The 13682-nt window shown below is 44.3% G+C and overlaps 1 protein-coding gene across 6 annotated transcripts in view; it reads right to left on the bottom strand.

Annotated features, from left to right (window-relative positions):
* Positions 1 to 239: 239 nt before the first annotated feature.
* The window catches only part of LOC135387627 (uncharacterized), a 119426-nt gene continuing 105983 nt past the window's right edge, over positions 240 to 13682 (bottom strand). For all 6 annotated transcript variants that reach the window (XM_064616731.1, XM_064616736.1, XM_064616732.1 and 3 more), the window contains 6 exons: positions 10686 to 10869; positions 5865 to 6097; positions 4587 to 4774; positions 3052 to 3173; positions 2081 to 2244; positions 240 to 1327 (listed from right to left, as the gene is read on the bottom strand). In XM_064616731.1, the coding sequence (XP_064472801.1) occupies positions 1068 to 1327; positions 2081 to 2244; positions 3052 to 3173; positions 4587 to 4774; positions 5865 to 6097; positions 10686 to 10869 (1151 nt within the window). In that variant the 3' untranslated portion in view covers positions 240 to 1067. The remainder of the gene's footprint in view (positions 1328 to 2080; positions 2245 to 3051; positions 3174 to 4586; positions 4775 to 5864; positions 6098 to 10685; positions 10870 to 13682) is intronic.

The raw sequence follows: 13682 nt of genomic DNA, 5'->3' as shown, positions 1-13682 counted from the left end.
CGCTGTTCACAGTTAAGATGCAAAGTATTTCAATAAATTACAATTAGGAATAATTTAATTTTATGGTCAGTGGTTTCCCTGATGCCACTGTCAGGAGCTTCCCGGCTTTGCTCTGCGGAATTGAGGCACGTATACACAGCTGGCAGTCCACTCCCAAAAGAAGGGGACGATTCCTTTCAGATGACCCAGAGGGGGGGGCTGCACGCAGCCTGGGCGATGGTCATCATACGAACATTGCCTTTCCAGTTGACGACACTTTATTCCGTGAAAATGAAATGTGACAGAATAAATAAGGGTATTGTGGAAACGTGGGATGAACAAGTACTTTCCTGTAACAGGACATAAAACAATTTTTAAGCAAGCGGTGCTTCGCAAGAGCAGTGAAAGAATGGAGAGGAAAAAGCATCGCGTGCGATAAAAGTGAGCAAAATGCAAGAATGTGTTTTTTTGTTTTGTTTTGTTTTTCTTGCAGAGCAAGACTGTGAATTGCCTAGACTAGATTTGGCATGGTTGATTCAAATAGCTAGAAACAAGAACCTAGTGTCATCAGGTGGCATTCCGTGTTCTGTAGCACCACACATTAGAATCTCCATGACACTCATTAGTGTAGACAGTGTACGCTATGAAAGTTGCAGGCAACACCGGAACTTGAGGCACGACATAATTAAGCTCTCGTTTTTGGAAATTAGTATTCGATGCAACTCCACTAGTGCAAGCTGGTTAGGCCGCTGAGCGGAACTGATGCGTCTATAAGCTACTGCAAATTATTATGCGCAACAAACGACGGCAAATTCATTCCATAATGTCTAAGAACTGTTCCTATAAGTACAGAATATCACCTGGGGTCCTTGAGAGAACAATGCACGCGTTCTCAGGACTGCAATCACGTGACATTGCAAACATAGCGCCCTACCGACGCGGTTGCATTTTCGATGAATTCATCCGACCAGGTAGCAAGGTAACACCTTTCAAGTTCTTCAGTCGATACAGGGAGTGCTATGTGGCTGCTTTGACCAGACAAGGATGTTTCCTATGACGTGCAATGGTTGCGCTGTGGTTCACCCCCGTTAAGCTTCGCTCACTGAAGTATCTGGTAACACAGCAACAGGTTGTCCCGCGATGGTGACGAAGCTGACGACGGTACAGTCGTGTTCTTTCTCCTCCGTGGACAGACTCAAGTCCCGCTGCGAGCACAGAGGTTGCTTCGAAGATGGCAGCGACGGCGAGTTGGGGCTGCGCATGGCGTACCAGACGGCAACTCCGCAACCCACCAGCCCCATCGCGACGAGCACTACCATAAGGACGGCATGGCTGCTGGAACCGGATTCTGAAAGTGCAACGAAAAAGATGCCACATTGAGAAAGAAAATGTAATGATGATGAGAGTAGAAGAGTGTTACGGCCTTAAGTGTGGCAACGTAATCACCAGTCTCAAGATGACGAAGCTTCATGAGGAGGAGGATGATGGATAGAAGAATGACGAGGATGTTTTTTTTTTTAAGTTCCGCGTTAGCGCCGTGAAGCAAGTGTGGTTATGAGCGACGTACAGACGAGGACAGATGGAGACAGGAAGGAGTTAGTATTCGTCGTGGGTCGGGGCAACTGTGCTGACATTCATCTGGAAGTCTGCCGGAAAACCAAGGAAAACTTCAGATGCCAGGATTCGAACCCGTGTCACCTCCCAGTCTCGGCGTGGAAAGCGATCACCTAAACCACGGGAGCTGGTAGATGATGATCGATCAGTTTGCACATGGAAATATGAAAATCGCTTCGGAAACTAAACTTTGCAGTTGAGTATAGAGGCGTGCTTCTACGAGGAAGAACAAGCTCAACCAGTAGGAGGACACCATCGCCACCAGTCCGATTTAGTCGTAACTCACCTCCCCATTTTTTTTTTTTTTTTCTATCCATCATCACCACCGTCACACCAATGCCGGTCCTCATAGATAAAGAATCTAATCTCCTGTTGCCAGTTTGAACCGAAGCAATGAATGTAAAAAAATTGCTAGATTGCCTGAATGACTCCCCGCTGTTCGCAGAAAAGTTATCAAAGCAGCGACGACAGCGAGAGAAAGCCTTACCCAATCGAGGGCTGTCTCTGATGAGGCTGTGTTGTTCTGCCGCAATCCTTGAATCTTCAACGTGACTGTCCTTGTAGGTGAACACCTCGTTTGGGTCTAACACTTCTGGAACGAGATCTTTTCCAACTAGGGTCTTCTTCTTGTTCAGTGTAGGAAGGCTCACTCTAAGTGCCGAAAGGTACATCACTAAACATACCTCGGTAAAGAGGCACAGTGGAAAACTTCCTTACAATGACTTGGTACAGATTGGGACAAAAGTTTACGGAACACGGCACTGGCGTATTTCTTGATCAGAGCTGCCCCTTGCTAGCTATCAGGAAGAGATGGAATCAGAAACGGGTGACCGGCTATTCTGTCCATCTCTCAGTATGTGTGTCTGCTCTCGTTTGCGCTTAGGTGTTGCTTCAATGGAGAAATGTGAGAGACGGGGTTTCGTAAACTTTTGTCCCAAGCTGTACATCCCATAAGTGAAGAGGAAATACTTGAGACAAGGTACATTGATTTGACGGATGGACACCCCAACGATTATATGGAATAACGGCTTCATAGATCTGTTGTATTGTATTGTATCTGTATTATACTCTGTAATCTGTATTGTTATCCGCACCCTGAAACGGAATGTCGGCTCAAGAATAAGTTGGAGAATCCACTAAGAAAATAATTTTGATTCCTACAAAACTTTTCAGGAAGCGAGAAATTACAAGCCCTTCAGGTACGCGTGCCTGAAATGACGTCCAAGAGCAAGTGAATACTGCCAGTTTTTGCAATACAATAGGAGGCAAATCGTACGTGCAAAGCTATTCATCCCATGGACGAATGGACATTTTTCGGTCGACAGTCAAGTCACAGAACACTTAACAGCAATACGCGAGAGCCGCCAATATTTCCAACAGGCTGTTCTTATTCCTGTGGGCCCTTGGAAGAACAGCCTCTCTTGCTTTAGTCAGTTTTCTATGGTAAGGGTGACTCACGAGGCTGTGATGGTATAGGTGTCAGGAACGAAGCTGCACACGACGAGATATCGCCTAGTGTTGTGGGTGATGATATCGCGATTTTCGTGCACAATGATATTGGTCTCAATTTTTGACTGGTTCTGCAAAAGAAACAAAGGACAATTACAACATAACATAATATTACATTACATTACATTACATTACATTACATTACATTACATTACATTACAAGGACATTCTTCGAGCAGCGCAACAGCGTGGCTCAACTCCATGCAATTAGCAAAAGTTTGCAGGAATCGAGTGCCTACACTACTATTTAACAGCTGATATTGACGAGATTTCTGTGTTTTAATTAAACCTTGCTCTGTATAGGACGTTTCTATTCGGTCGTTTCATTTATCCGGATGCCCGGGTATCCGGACGATTTCGCCGGGGACGGCACCGTCCGGATGAACGGGGCGACTGCATTAATAAAATAAATATATGAAACTCGTCCTTTTAATTGGGACGAATATTCTGATTCTTCGAACACTGAATTTCGAATGTAACGTCTCTTTCAAATCGAATTAATAAGAATATAGTTCCGAATGCGTACGAAAGCCGCCTCGGGAGTCGCCTCGGGAGTCGGGACACAAAAAATTAAGCGCTGCTTCATACGAAGACCCATCTGCAGCAACACCCTTATGACATGAACTGGGCTTCCTTAATGGGCCGCTACGGACGTGTCTTAAGAACATCTGTGTTATTCACGAAATTGTATTATGTTTGTCAAGTATGGTAAAATTAATTACTACTCCTGGGAAGTATGACGTCATATTGTGTGCAATCTCCCACCATGGCTCCTCCGAGGTCTATTTCATTCTCTTCACCACCGTTGCCTCCAGCGCGAGGCTGAGAGCGCTGTTGAGAGGAGACAGACGCTTTCGATTATGTCTCGGTGACGTCATGTGCTCTTGCAGAATCCAGAACACTCAAGTTTTCGTAGGAACGCGTAATGGTCACTGGCAGCGTAAATATATTTTGCGGGTCCACGGCCGAGGCTTAATTTATTATTCCGCAGCTGCACTTTGGACTCGAACGAGGAACTTTACTCTGCGAGGGGACATTCCATGTTTCCATTTACTAGTCCTCCCGAAAGCACAAGTTAGTGGATGAGGTATGCGAGGAACCACCCTTTCTGCTGGACGTGGTCGCCGCGGAACGGGTTCGGAACTCAATTGAAACGGAATCACCCGGCAGCGTTTTCGCTTCACAGCAACAAGTTTCGGTAACGTTATAGATACTTCACGTATCTGACGGACGCTGCGTAAACAGCCGTGCTTTGGAGCAACCGTCGGATCCACACGAGAAAATCTGTATCGTAAAGTTGAAGCTTCATCTCTGTCTTTGAATCAGTAACTAGATGGTTCAATCGAAGGTATTTCATGCTGGAAGAATCATGCAGGCGTCATTCCTTCGTGAGGGTTTTTTCCAACATATTTTCACCTTCCAGTGACCCAAAACTCTGTGCTGTCAACGCAAACTTGTAAAACATTCAAATACTTTTTTCTCACCACAATACGACTTCGGCAGAGCTTGTGATCAATAAGGAGAGTGTACGCATCCAGGGGCGAGGCCGGGTTTCCAACGACGGAGCACGCTTCCGGGGCGTCTTCGACGGCAATCTTCCCGGCGAAGTATGGACCGGTGCGAACGACAACTTCGGAAGAGTTTGCCAAACAACGCTCGGCACGTGCGGCAACTGCGCACATAATATCTCCCTCAACAACAACAACAATAAATGAAGGAGAAGTGACGATGACATGGGATGTTTCTCCGCGGTCGACACAGGACCCTACCCCACTTCACAGAGGTTTAGATGATGGGATGAATTATGGTGAACGCCAAGCGAATTTCATGGAGTGGCGAAAAAACGATAGCTCATGAACACATTAATGATAATGAAACTCGTAACGGTAAACAGTAAATAATGAAACTCGTGACGGTCAGTTCCGCACTAGTCATTCTGGACATCAAAGGGACAGTCCCTCGACTGGTACTGCAATGCAATTAAAGTCGTGTTGGGTCGTATAGAAAAAGGGAAAAAAAATCATTCAACGGGGCCCCATATAGCTTTTGACAGCATGGAGTCAAAAAGTGTTCCTTTAGTCCCCCCCCCCCTTTTTTTTTATTGGTGTCCGAACGTTCGCTTTAGATCTTTTTCACCTCAATTCAGGAAAAACTGTCCCTTGCGTTATCCGATATTCGTCATTATTTTTCGTCCGAAAGAACATCGTGTGTGATGACCAAGTTCACCCGTCTGAGTCCGAGGGGCAACGGCTGTGAGCGAAAAAATGAAACGTCAACCCACGTGAACAACAGCGTGTGCCCAAACTGGGCTCTCCCAGCCCTTTGAAGGCACCTCAGTCGCCTCGCAGTACTATTTTCCTACATATTCTATGCACAACAGACTGTTTACTCAATAAAAAAAAAGTTATTACAACTTGTACGTACTTCGTTTTACAAATTATGGCAAAAATTCTACCTAGTATGATTTCTCACAAATTTTGCAGTCGGTCTACGAATAAAGTGTATACATATCTCGAACAAACAAATTTTATATAAAAATGAAGCTTACTTTTTGCTATTTCAGCGATATAATTTGTTTACTTATTAACGCTACTGCAGGGGTGTAATATGCGTTAAAACAGACCGCAAACCAGGCAACTTGGTCATAGTGAAAGGTCATTGAAAGACAATCGCAGTGTAGTGCTCAAAGGCACAACATTCTAATAACTGCTGTTAGATCATCTGCGACAGAAGCGTGTAAAAGTGTTAAAAAAAGCACGCACATCCTTTGGTTGTGACAGTCGTAAACTCCGAGGTGATCAACTGGAGTCTGTCCTCATCAACAGCGGATGAAGCGTACAGCAGAGAATTCCGGCTCGATCCAAAGTCCGGCTCAACTGCAACTGTGTAATTGGACAGCATGCGCAGGTCTTGGATCTGGGCTTGGTACCAGCCTTTCCTGGCGCCCCGACGTAACGTATCGTGGCCTGGCTCCTTTGCATCGATGGAGAAATCACTGCAAGCAAATTGTATAGTCACGTTTAAAGGTATTGTAAAGCAGTAGAGCTGCAATTTCAGAATCTCTTCAATAGCCCTCGGGAGTCCTACGTCACAATTCTCGTCCCAACTGCGCTCAAATATTTTTTCAGAAAATTAAAATTGAAACTTACGGGCAACATTATGTCAAATTAGACACCAACTGCGTATTGCTCGTCAAGCATGGCGGCAGAACTACAATACAAGTGCAAGACACTGGGTCTTTAAAAAAATCGGTTATGTGTCGGCTACAGTCATCAAGAGCAGGAAGCCAGTCAGGAACATAGATCAATAGCAGCAGCAAAGACACAACACAAGGAGGCACATCACAACACAAGGGTTTGTCTCGTGCGTTGCTTGCACTCCTTGTGTTGTGTCTTCGCTGCCAGTATTATTTATCGTGAACTTATATAGCCCGACTCTCGACGCTTGTGCAGGTACATAAATCAATATTGCTTCACAATGTGACGACGCGAATCTGCATTCTAAGGTTCACAGCAAATAGAGGGAAGCTCTGTGACACGCTGTGCTACAAGAACCCATCGGATTCTTTCTTTCAAGACTTGTGTGATCGCGTGCAGCACAATGTGTAATGAACCACATATAATTTAATTCCATCTTCATTTGCGCAACGTTCCACCAATTTACTCTTAGATGAGTTTCTTTTTTGCCAATGATAGAGCGTGCAGTGGAATCTAATCAACCTACGTAGCGACTGGGAAGCTAGTATGTGCTGTATAATCCAACCAACTCAAAAGCGTTAAGAACCCCCAGTGCTGAGTAAATGAACAGGAGTAAATGAACAGGACTAAAAATGACAGAAACAACGACGCAAGTCTCGTTCTTCTTTTCTTTACCCACTTTTTACTTCTGGGAGCTTTAACGCTTTTAAGTCATGTACCAAGAAGCCCAAGTTCTGAACGTTGCTCCAATCCAACCAAGACATTCACGTATGTTCAATGGAGCAGTTACTTGACATGGCATATATCCCCTGTCAAAAAGGCGGTGCTCCGCTTTGTGTGATTCGGCCATTCTGAGCTCCCTGTGAGCCGCTTTTTTTTTTTTTCGGGGAATAACAAGCTGGCGTGCTCCTGGCTCAGCTTTCCTCTTTTTCTTCTTTCTTTCTGCCAATAACCCCCCCCCCCCCCCTCCCTGATATTTCCGCCCAAACTCAGGCTTTTTTGCAGTATGGAGTTCATCCACCAGCTCGCCTGCATTTCTGCTATTTAACCGACCGTTTCTTTATCAAAACATGCGTGCGGTTGCGTCCCTTCTTTTGTTGTTACAGTCAAACCAAATCCAGCCACTGTAATGTGCGCCTCATGCGAGTGCGTTGACTAAACAGAAGATTCGAAACTTCTGGATTGAACTGGATATGAAAGAAAAATATGGAGATGTTAGACGCGACCCAGTGAGGACTGGCTACTCCAAAACGCGTGTGTGGGTGGAACAATAGAGCCAGAAAAATGAGAACAAACAAACAAACAGGAAAGGGGCACAGTGGGTCTGCAGGAAAGGAAAGGTGGAGACGTTAAACACCGAGAAACACTCGCTGGTTCATAATGTCAGAGACTGCGCGAACACAGAGTGTCACAAAAAGTGTCACAGAAGTTATCACAGAGTGTCAAGCAGGTTCACAGCGGTGAGGAAATCGACAAGAGCGCACAATGCTGTCACCTGATGATGGGCAGGCCAGCAGCCGAGAACCTATACCCAACGGAGAAAGGGCGATTGTCGATGCGGGCTAGTGCCACCGCAACGGAACGACACTTCTAGCTTCGATCACGATCATAGTTTCCTCGCAACGTACAACCTCAAAATGTTTATTAAAGTAAATACACGCAGTAGAAGCAAACTGCCCAGCGGCACTCCGATCCCAGTGTGCTTTGCGTAATAAATACCGTAGTGCTTACATAGGACACGCTTGGAACCCTTACTTAGAAACATAGCCGGTGGCAACGCTGCTCTGGTCCTAAGCAATAAAGTATGAATGATTATCCATGTTTCCCTTCCATCAAGTATGAGGTAAGCGTGGGACGCTGAGGGCATCGTGGGGAAAGACCCACTTACAGGTCTCGCCACCAACTCGGATACCGGCTCTTCGTATCCACCACTCTTTAAATCAACAGCAACCAATAATATTCCATTGTCCATCAGTGCATCCAGTAAGGTGTGCACAGCAATCATGACATTATACGGGTAACCTATACCCGTTGGGAAGGAAATTATAGGCTTGTGGGGCCGGCCTTCAATTCAAGCAACCAGCGTTTCGCGCTCTAGTACAATATCTTGAGTGTTCCCAGTAGTTCGGGATGTTTGTTTCCCGCCCCCAAACTACTGGAACTGGGTTTTCTCTTTTGGTCTGGTGTAGCCAGTCTGACTTGGCCGTGACCTAAATCCCCCTTTTTTTTTCTTCTTCTTCTCCTATCACAAAACATCACATCACAATATTTTGAGGACACTGAGACAGACAGAGTTCTAGACTAGGGGGCCTGTGATCAGGCATCACGTGGCCCGAGGGCCCAACGAACGCAAGAAAGCTGCCCTCTAAGAAAATCAGGAACTCAGCGAGATTTTGTTTTCAGGCCCTGTTTTTATCCTTCCCACGTGAATGTTTTGGCAGCACGTACTATATGAGCACTTCTTGAGGGTCATGAACCTCAACCATTTACGGTCGCAGTAACCTGGTGTCCACGTGCACATTGGTAAACTAACACTGTAACTAACACGAAGATTAAGATGTCCTCATCTTAATTCTCGCACTAAGGGTACCTGCTTATAGAAGCAGAAATTAGAAACAGACAGAGAAAGGCAGAGGAGATATTAGCATCAGCTAATAAAGCAGCAGACCCGAAACTAACCAGTGTCGATAAAGTCAGCTTGCTCTATCTTGCTTTTCTCTCTCTCTTCTTATTCTTCTCTCTCTCTCTTTTTTTTTTTTACAAGTTGCAAGAAAAGGCACCAACACAGACCCAAGCAGCACAATGTACTGAAAGTCGAGTGCAATAGGGGTGGACGGGTAGGTGGAAGGCCTTCAACGGACTTGTGAAACTAAATAACATTGATAAGACACATACCGGCCACCCCTATTGCACCTGACTTTCAGTACATTGTGCTGCTGGGGGAGTGTACGACCCGACTTTGTGATGTGATGTCACGTGATAAAGGGGGAAAAAAAAAACGAGCTTGTCAGGTCTCCCGTCTCCATTTTTTTTTTTTTTCTATGCCAATCAGATAATTTCGGAGCTCCTGAACATTGTCATAATCGTTTGTGAAAAAGTACGTATTTTTCTCGAATCGTTTTTCATATTTTCACTACCCGATTCGGAAAGACACGTTATTCATTTCTCTTGGGAAGTCAAGTTGAGCTTCCCAGCAATGAACAGTTCTAACACTGCACGACTACACATATACACACACACATATATAAAGAAACGACGATGAGATGGGGCTAATGCCGGCCCGCAGGCTGGGCGCTGCCGCAGTACCAAATGTAGATAATGAAAGATGATGATGAAGATGACGGCAGTTCAGGCTATCAAAGCACGGTGGAGCAGGACTACACAGTAACTACACCTCTCCTGCTATTGTGTGTATTTTTATTTCATTGTAGTATTTTGGGGTATTTTAGGGTAATTGCGGTCATTTCTTTTTGATTTCCTTTTTTGTGTGGCCCTTGAAGATGTGGTCGATGCGGCACGCGACTTCATTTGAGTTTGAGGGCCCCGTTCTAGACGCTATCGGGACCTCAGGGAAGAACACGCCATTCATATTTTCACTTCCTCACTTTTTATTTTCGCACACTCGTGCGACACTAGCTAACTTCTATCCTTCGTTACCTTTTCTTTCAAATTGCTAGAAGTGGTTGCTGAGCACTCAGCGTTATCGAGTAGATGTATTCACGGGTGTGGTATTTTTTTCTGAACATATCCATTCATCCAAAGTAAAAAAACGGATTTGCTTTACATGCGTATCCTCAAAAATACGACACTATATGTATACATACAGGGTGTCCTTTTTTTTTTTTTTTCGATACAGATTTTTCATAAAAAAACTATAAGGGCTATAAGCATCCTGTTTTCAATTCTATCATCTCTGGGCCTGCGGCCGACCTTGGCCATCTGTAGCTCAACCGTCGAATGACTAATTACCTAAAAATCGTTAATTACCTTTTTAATTATAAAAGCTACGAAGTTGTTCCAATGAGAATATCTGTTCCTTTCGGTCACCTGATATCGTAGCCGTTTTAAGAACAAAAATCCGTTCGGTAGACCGTGCGCAAAAAATTAGTGAAGGAACACCATTTTTTTCTTTATTTTGTTCTTTGCGCATCTTCGGAGACTCGTCTTTCCTTCACCCCCAATGTGAGAGGGTGAAGGGGCACTGTGCCTATTATATGTCGACTGACATTTTCCAAGTGGCACATATATAGTTAGCTGCAATCGAACACAACTAGTTTTGGAATAGAGCTAGACCATAACAGTGGGTATAATTTGGGAGTTTGACAGAAACATGTCTATTTGTTTCCGGCGTAGAACCTACTGATCAAGATGGAGCATACGGCTTACCCGAAACGTCTCTGGCCCACTCGACTGGGAACTTCCAGGCTTCGAACACGACACCTTGCACGTGGCTGCCATGGCAAGACTTCACACACTTGAACACGGAAGGCGAAAGGTTCGGGCACATGAGGGTACTTCCACCGCAAAGTGATGCTCCGATACCCAGGCTCTGCCTCCAGGTTCTCCACCTCTGCACAGGCAAACAAATAATTTCGCATGGGGAGTCTGCAAACATTCCACCAAATGCTTATAGAACTCGTATACAAGGATAAGGATGATGATGATGATGATTGGAGTTTTAATGGCGCATCGACAACACGGGTCATAATGCGCCAACGCTGTGATTAAAATGTTACTGGTTAAAAATAGGTGCGATGTTTAAAAAGGAATGTAACGACAAATAAAACGCAAGCCTAAAACTACAATAGATTCGCAATTCCAATGTCTCTTAAAAAATTGAGAATTCTACTTCAAGGGATGACAGCCTCATCACCGAGCAATATAGCGCTGGGTGAAGAGGTAAGAAATATGTACAAAACGCTTTAAGATGATGCTGATGATGCTGATGATGAGCTTCGTGATGTGAACATGTGATGAGTATGCGCAGAACAGAAAGAACTCACCACAATGCGTGCATCGTATATACGAGGAGTTTATGGTTAAGAAAGTAATCGTAGGAAATTTCGAAGAACAACGTTTCAAAGAACAACAGCATTATTACCCTACCCGGCCCTTTGACGGCGGTAATGGAATACTAGGCCGTCTCACAGTGAGGACAAAAAACTTCACAAGAGCGTTCATGAGCTGGATTTGGCCAAAAACATTTCACCTCCACAAAGTCCTTACTAGATAATGGAATGGAGGTGCGTTATCCTGCATTGCACAACGGTATCGCTTTCCGAATGTGGTATAGGGTAAAATTTTTTTTCACTTCCAAGTGGCTTGTGATTATAGGGCATGACAGAACTGATGGCTGGAACAACATAGAAAGGACAAATACATGCAAAGCCTCAAATTGCCTAAGAAGTTAACGATGGCTAACCTTTTCAGTGACTTCCATCTTTCATCGTTTATGATTATAGGACTTGGAATGCCTATAAATGCCTATAAGCGCCTAAATGCGCCTAAATGCGCCTAATGCGCCTAATGCGCCTAAATGCGCCTAAATCATAAATAAAAAAAATAAAAAAATGCGACATATTCGGGGATGCCTGCCTTTTTATCGACTCTATTCAATTGTAGCCTTTTTTTTAGCTCCGTTAGAGACGAAAGTAGGTGTACATCCTTCAGTCTCATGCTGAGTGCTGCATTTTGCTTTTCGTTTCAGCGTGTTTGGCCGTTTAATTCTTTTTCTTCTTTTTTTTTGCGTTTGGTTTCCTTCAGTACCTTGGTTTGCTAGAAAGGGTTCGTGTATAGCAATATAGCCTTCGTTCTAGGCGGCCTCAACATCCATGCTGTTACGGTAGCCTTTAAACGGCCACATTCTCCTGCATGGAGCATTCTGAAACATTAACGGAGCAAAAGAAGGTGCCTATTTTTTTGCATTTTACCCCCTATTTTGGTGTTTTTCCTGGCCTGAATGTCTGCCTATTTCTATAGCTTTTAGTGCCTATATTTCCGGACCCTATAAAATTATGAAACAATATCCACTCGAAATCACTTTGAACCACTTTGTACGTAAGTGGTTTAAAGTAGAAATAGTTTCATAAACCATTTGGTATTGCAGACATTTTTCACCTGGGATACAGGTAGCCGGTACAGTAGTGACCTCTAACGCGCTGCCATAACTTACAAGATATTATCCTGTAGCTCACGCATAAATGAATTTCATCTGAGGTGGAATTCCCTGTGGAAGCACCATCTCGTTACTGCCGTGTGCATTCATATAAGAGAGAGAGCACTACCGGCCGTGCATTACATCCCTGTAATGAGTAAAGCATTGCGTTTTCTGGAGGAAGGGGTAATGAGTAATGTAATGCCCTTACGTTTTGGCTCAAGTGAAAAAAGGGTTAAAACTTGGGTGGGTTGGTTGGATGGTTGTCTTTATCCACGCACTGAGGGTTTTATCGATTTCAATTTTGGCTGAGTTACGCGTAATGCCATACTCATCGCTTGAGTTGAAAATGCACGCTTTGTCAAAACCCCAGCAGTTATGAATTCTGCCTGGTACAAGCAGGGATCGCCGAGATGGTATCTCCCAGTCACCTTTGTCACCGAGTATCAAGGATAACGAGGATACCAAAGGATAACAAAAAATTAAAGTGCAGTCGCTAAGCACCAACCCCTTCCAAACTGGAATTAATTATACGCATAATTGCTTACTTAGCTCAGCTCATCTCTGACCGAAATCGTTCATACATAGCAGTTTTCCAGAGACTCTAATTGCTATATCACTGGTAATGTGTAGCGTCACTTTACAGTAGGCGCTGCGTTGGAGACTTCTGAGAAATTGTAATGCTAAAGCAATGCCATTACTTGATAAAAGTAATGCATTACGAAGCATGACACAGCAATGTTTTTATTTTTCAATCAAATAATCAATGAATTACAAAGCAAAGCGTAATTTCTATCCATTTATTTATTTTTGCGTTCGTACCCGTAAACAACAGAGTGTGCAGTTCTGAATGATGCACCAACAAGTGAATACAAAGATTTAGTAAAAAATACAGAATACGCAGCTAGAACAATAAAGCAAATAATCGTGTCAAACGACCACAGCTTGGTGCCTCCCGGTTTTGGAGAAGATGGAGCACAAAGGGATGGGAAACGTTAACGTGAGCACCCAGAGAGAGTCAGCACACAAGAAGTTACGAATATTTAATATGGCAAATGCGATGCACGATACAAACGATAGAAATTGCCCAGACTGATCTAGACACTATTGCGATCAGGACCCAGCCTAATGAGAACCCAGACACGGTGACAAGCTCAGTCACCGAGTGCACTGCTTCTTCTTGTCACAAAGCGATGCTTGCTTGATTCGGGACGAGCTTCCAGGCTGTG

This window comes from Ornithodoros turicata, chromosome 3 (genome assembly GCF_037126465.1).
Source record: "Ornithodoros turicata isolate Travis chromosome 3, ASM3712646v1, whole genome shotgun sequence".
Lineage (NCBI taxonomy): Eukaryota > Metazoa > Arthropoda > Arachnida > Ixodida > Argasidae > Ornithodoros > Ornithodoros turicata.
The sequence above is the reverse complement of the archived record's forward strand: the minus strand, read 5'-3'. Positions and strand labels throughout refer to the sequence as shown.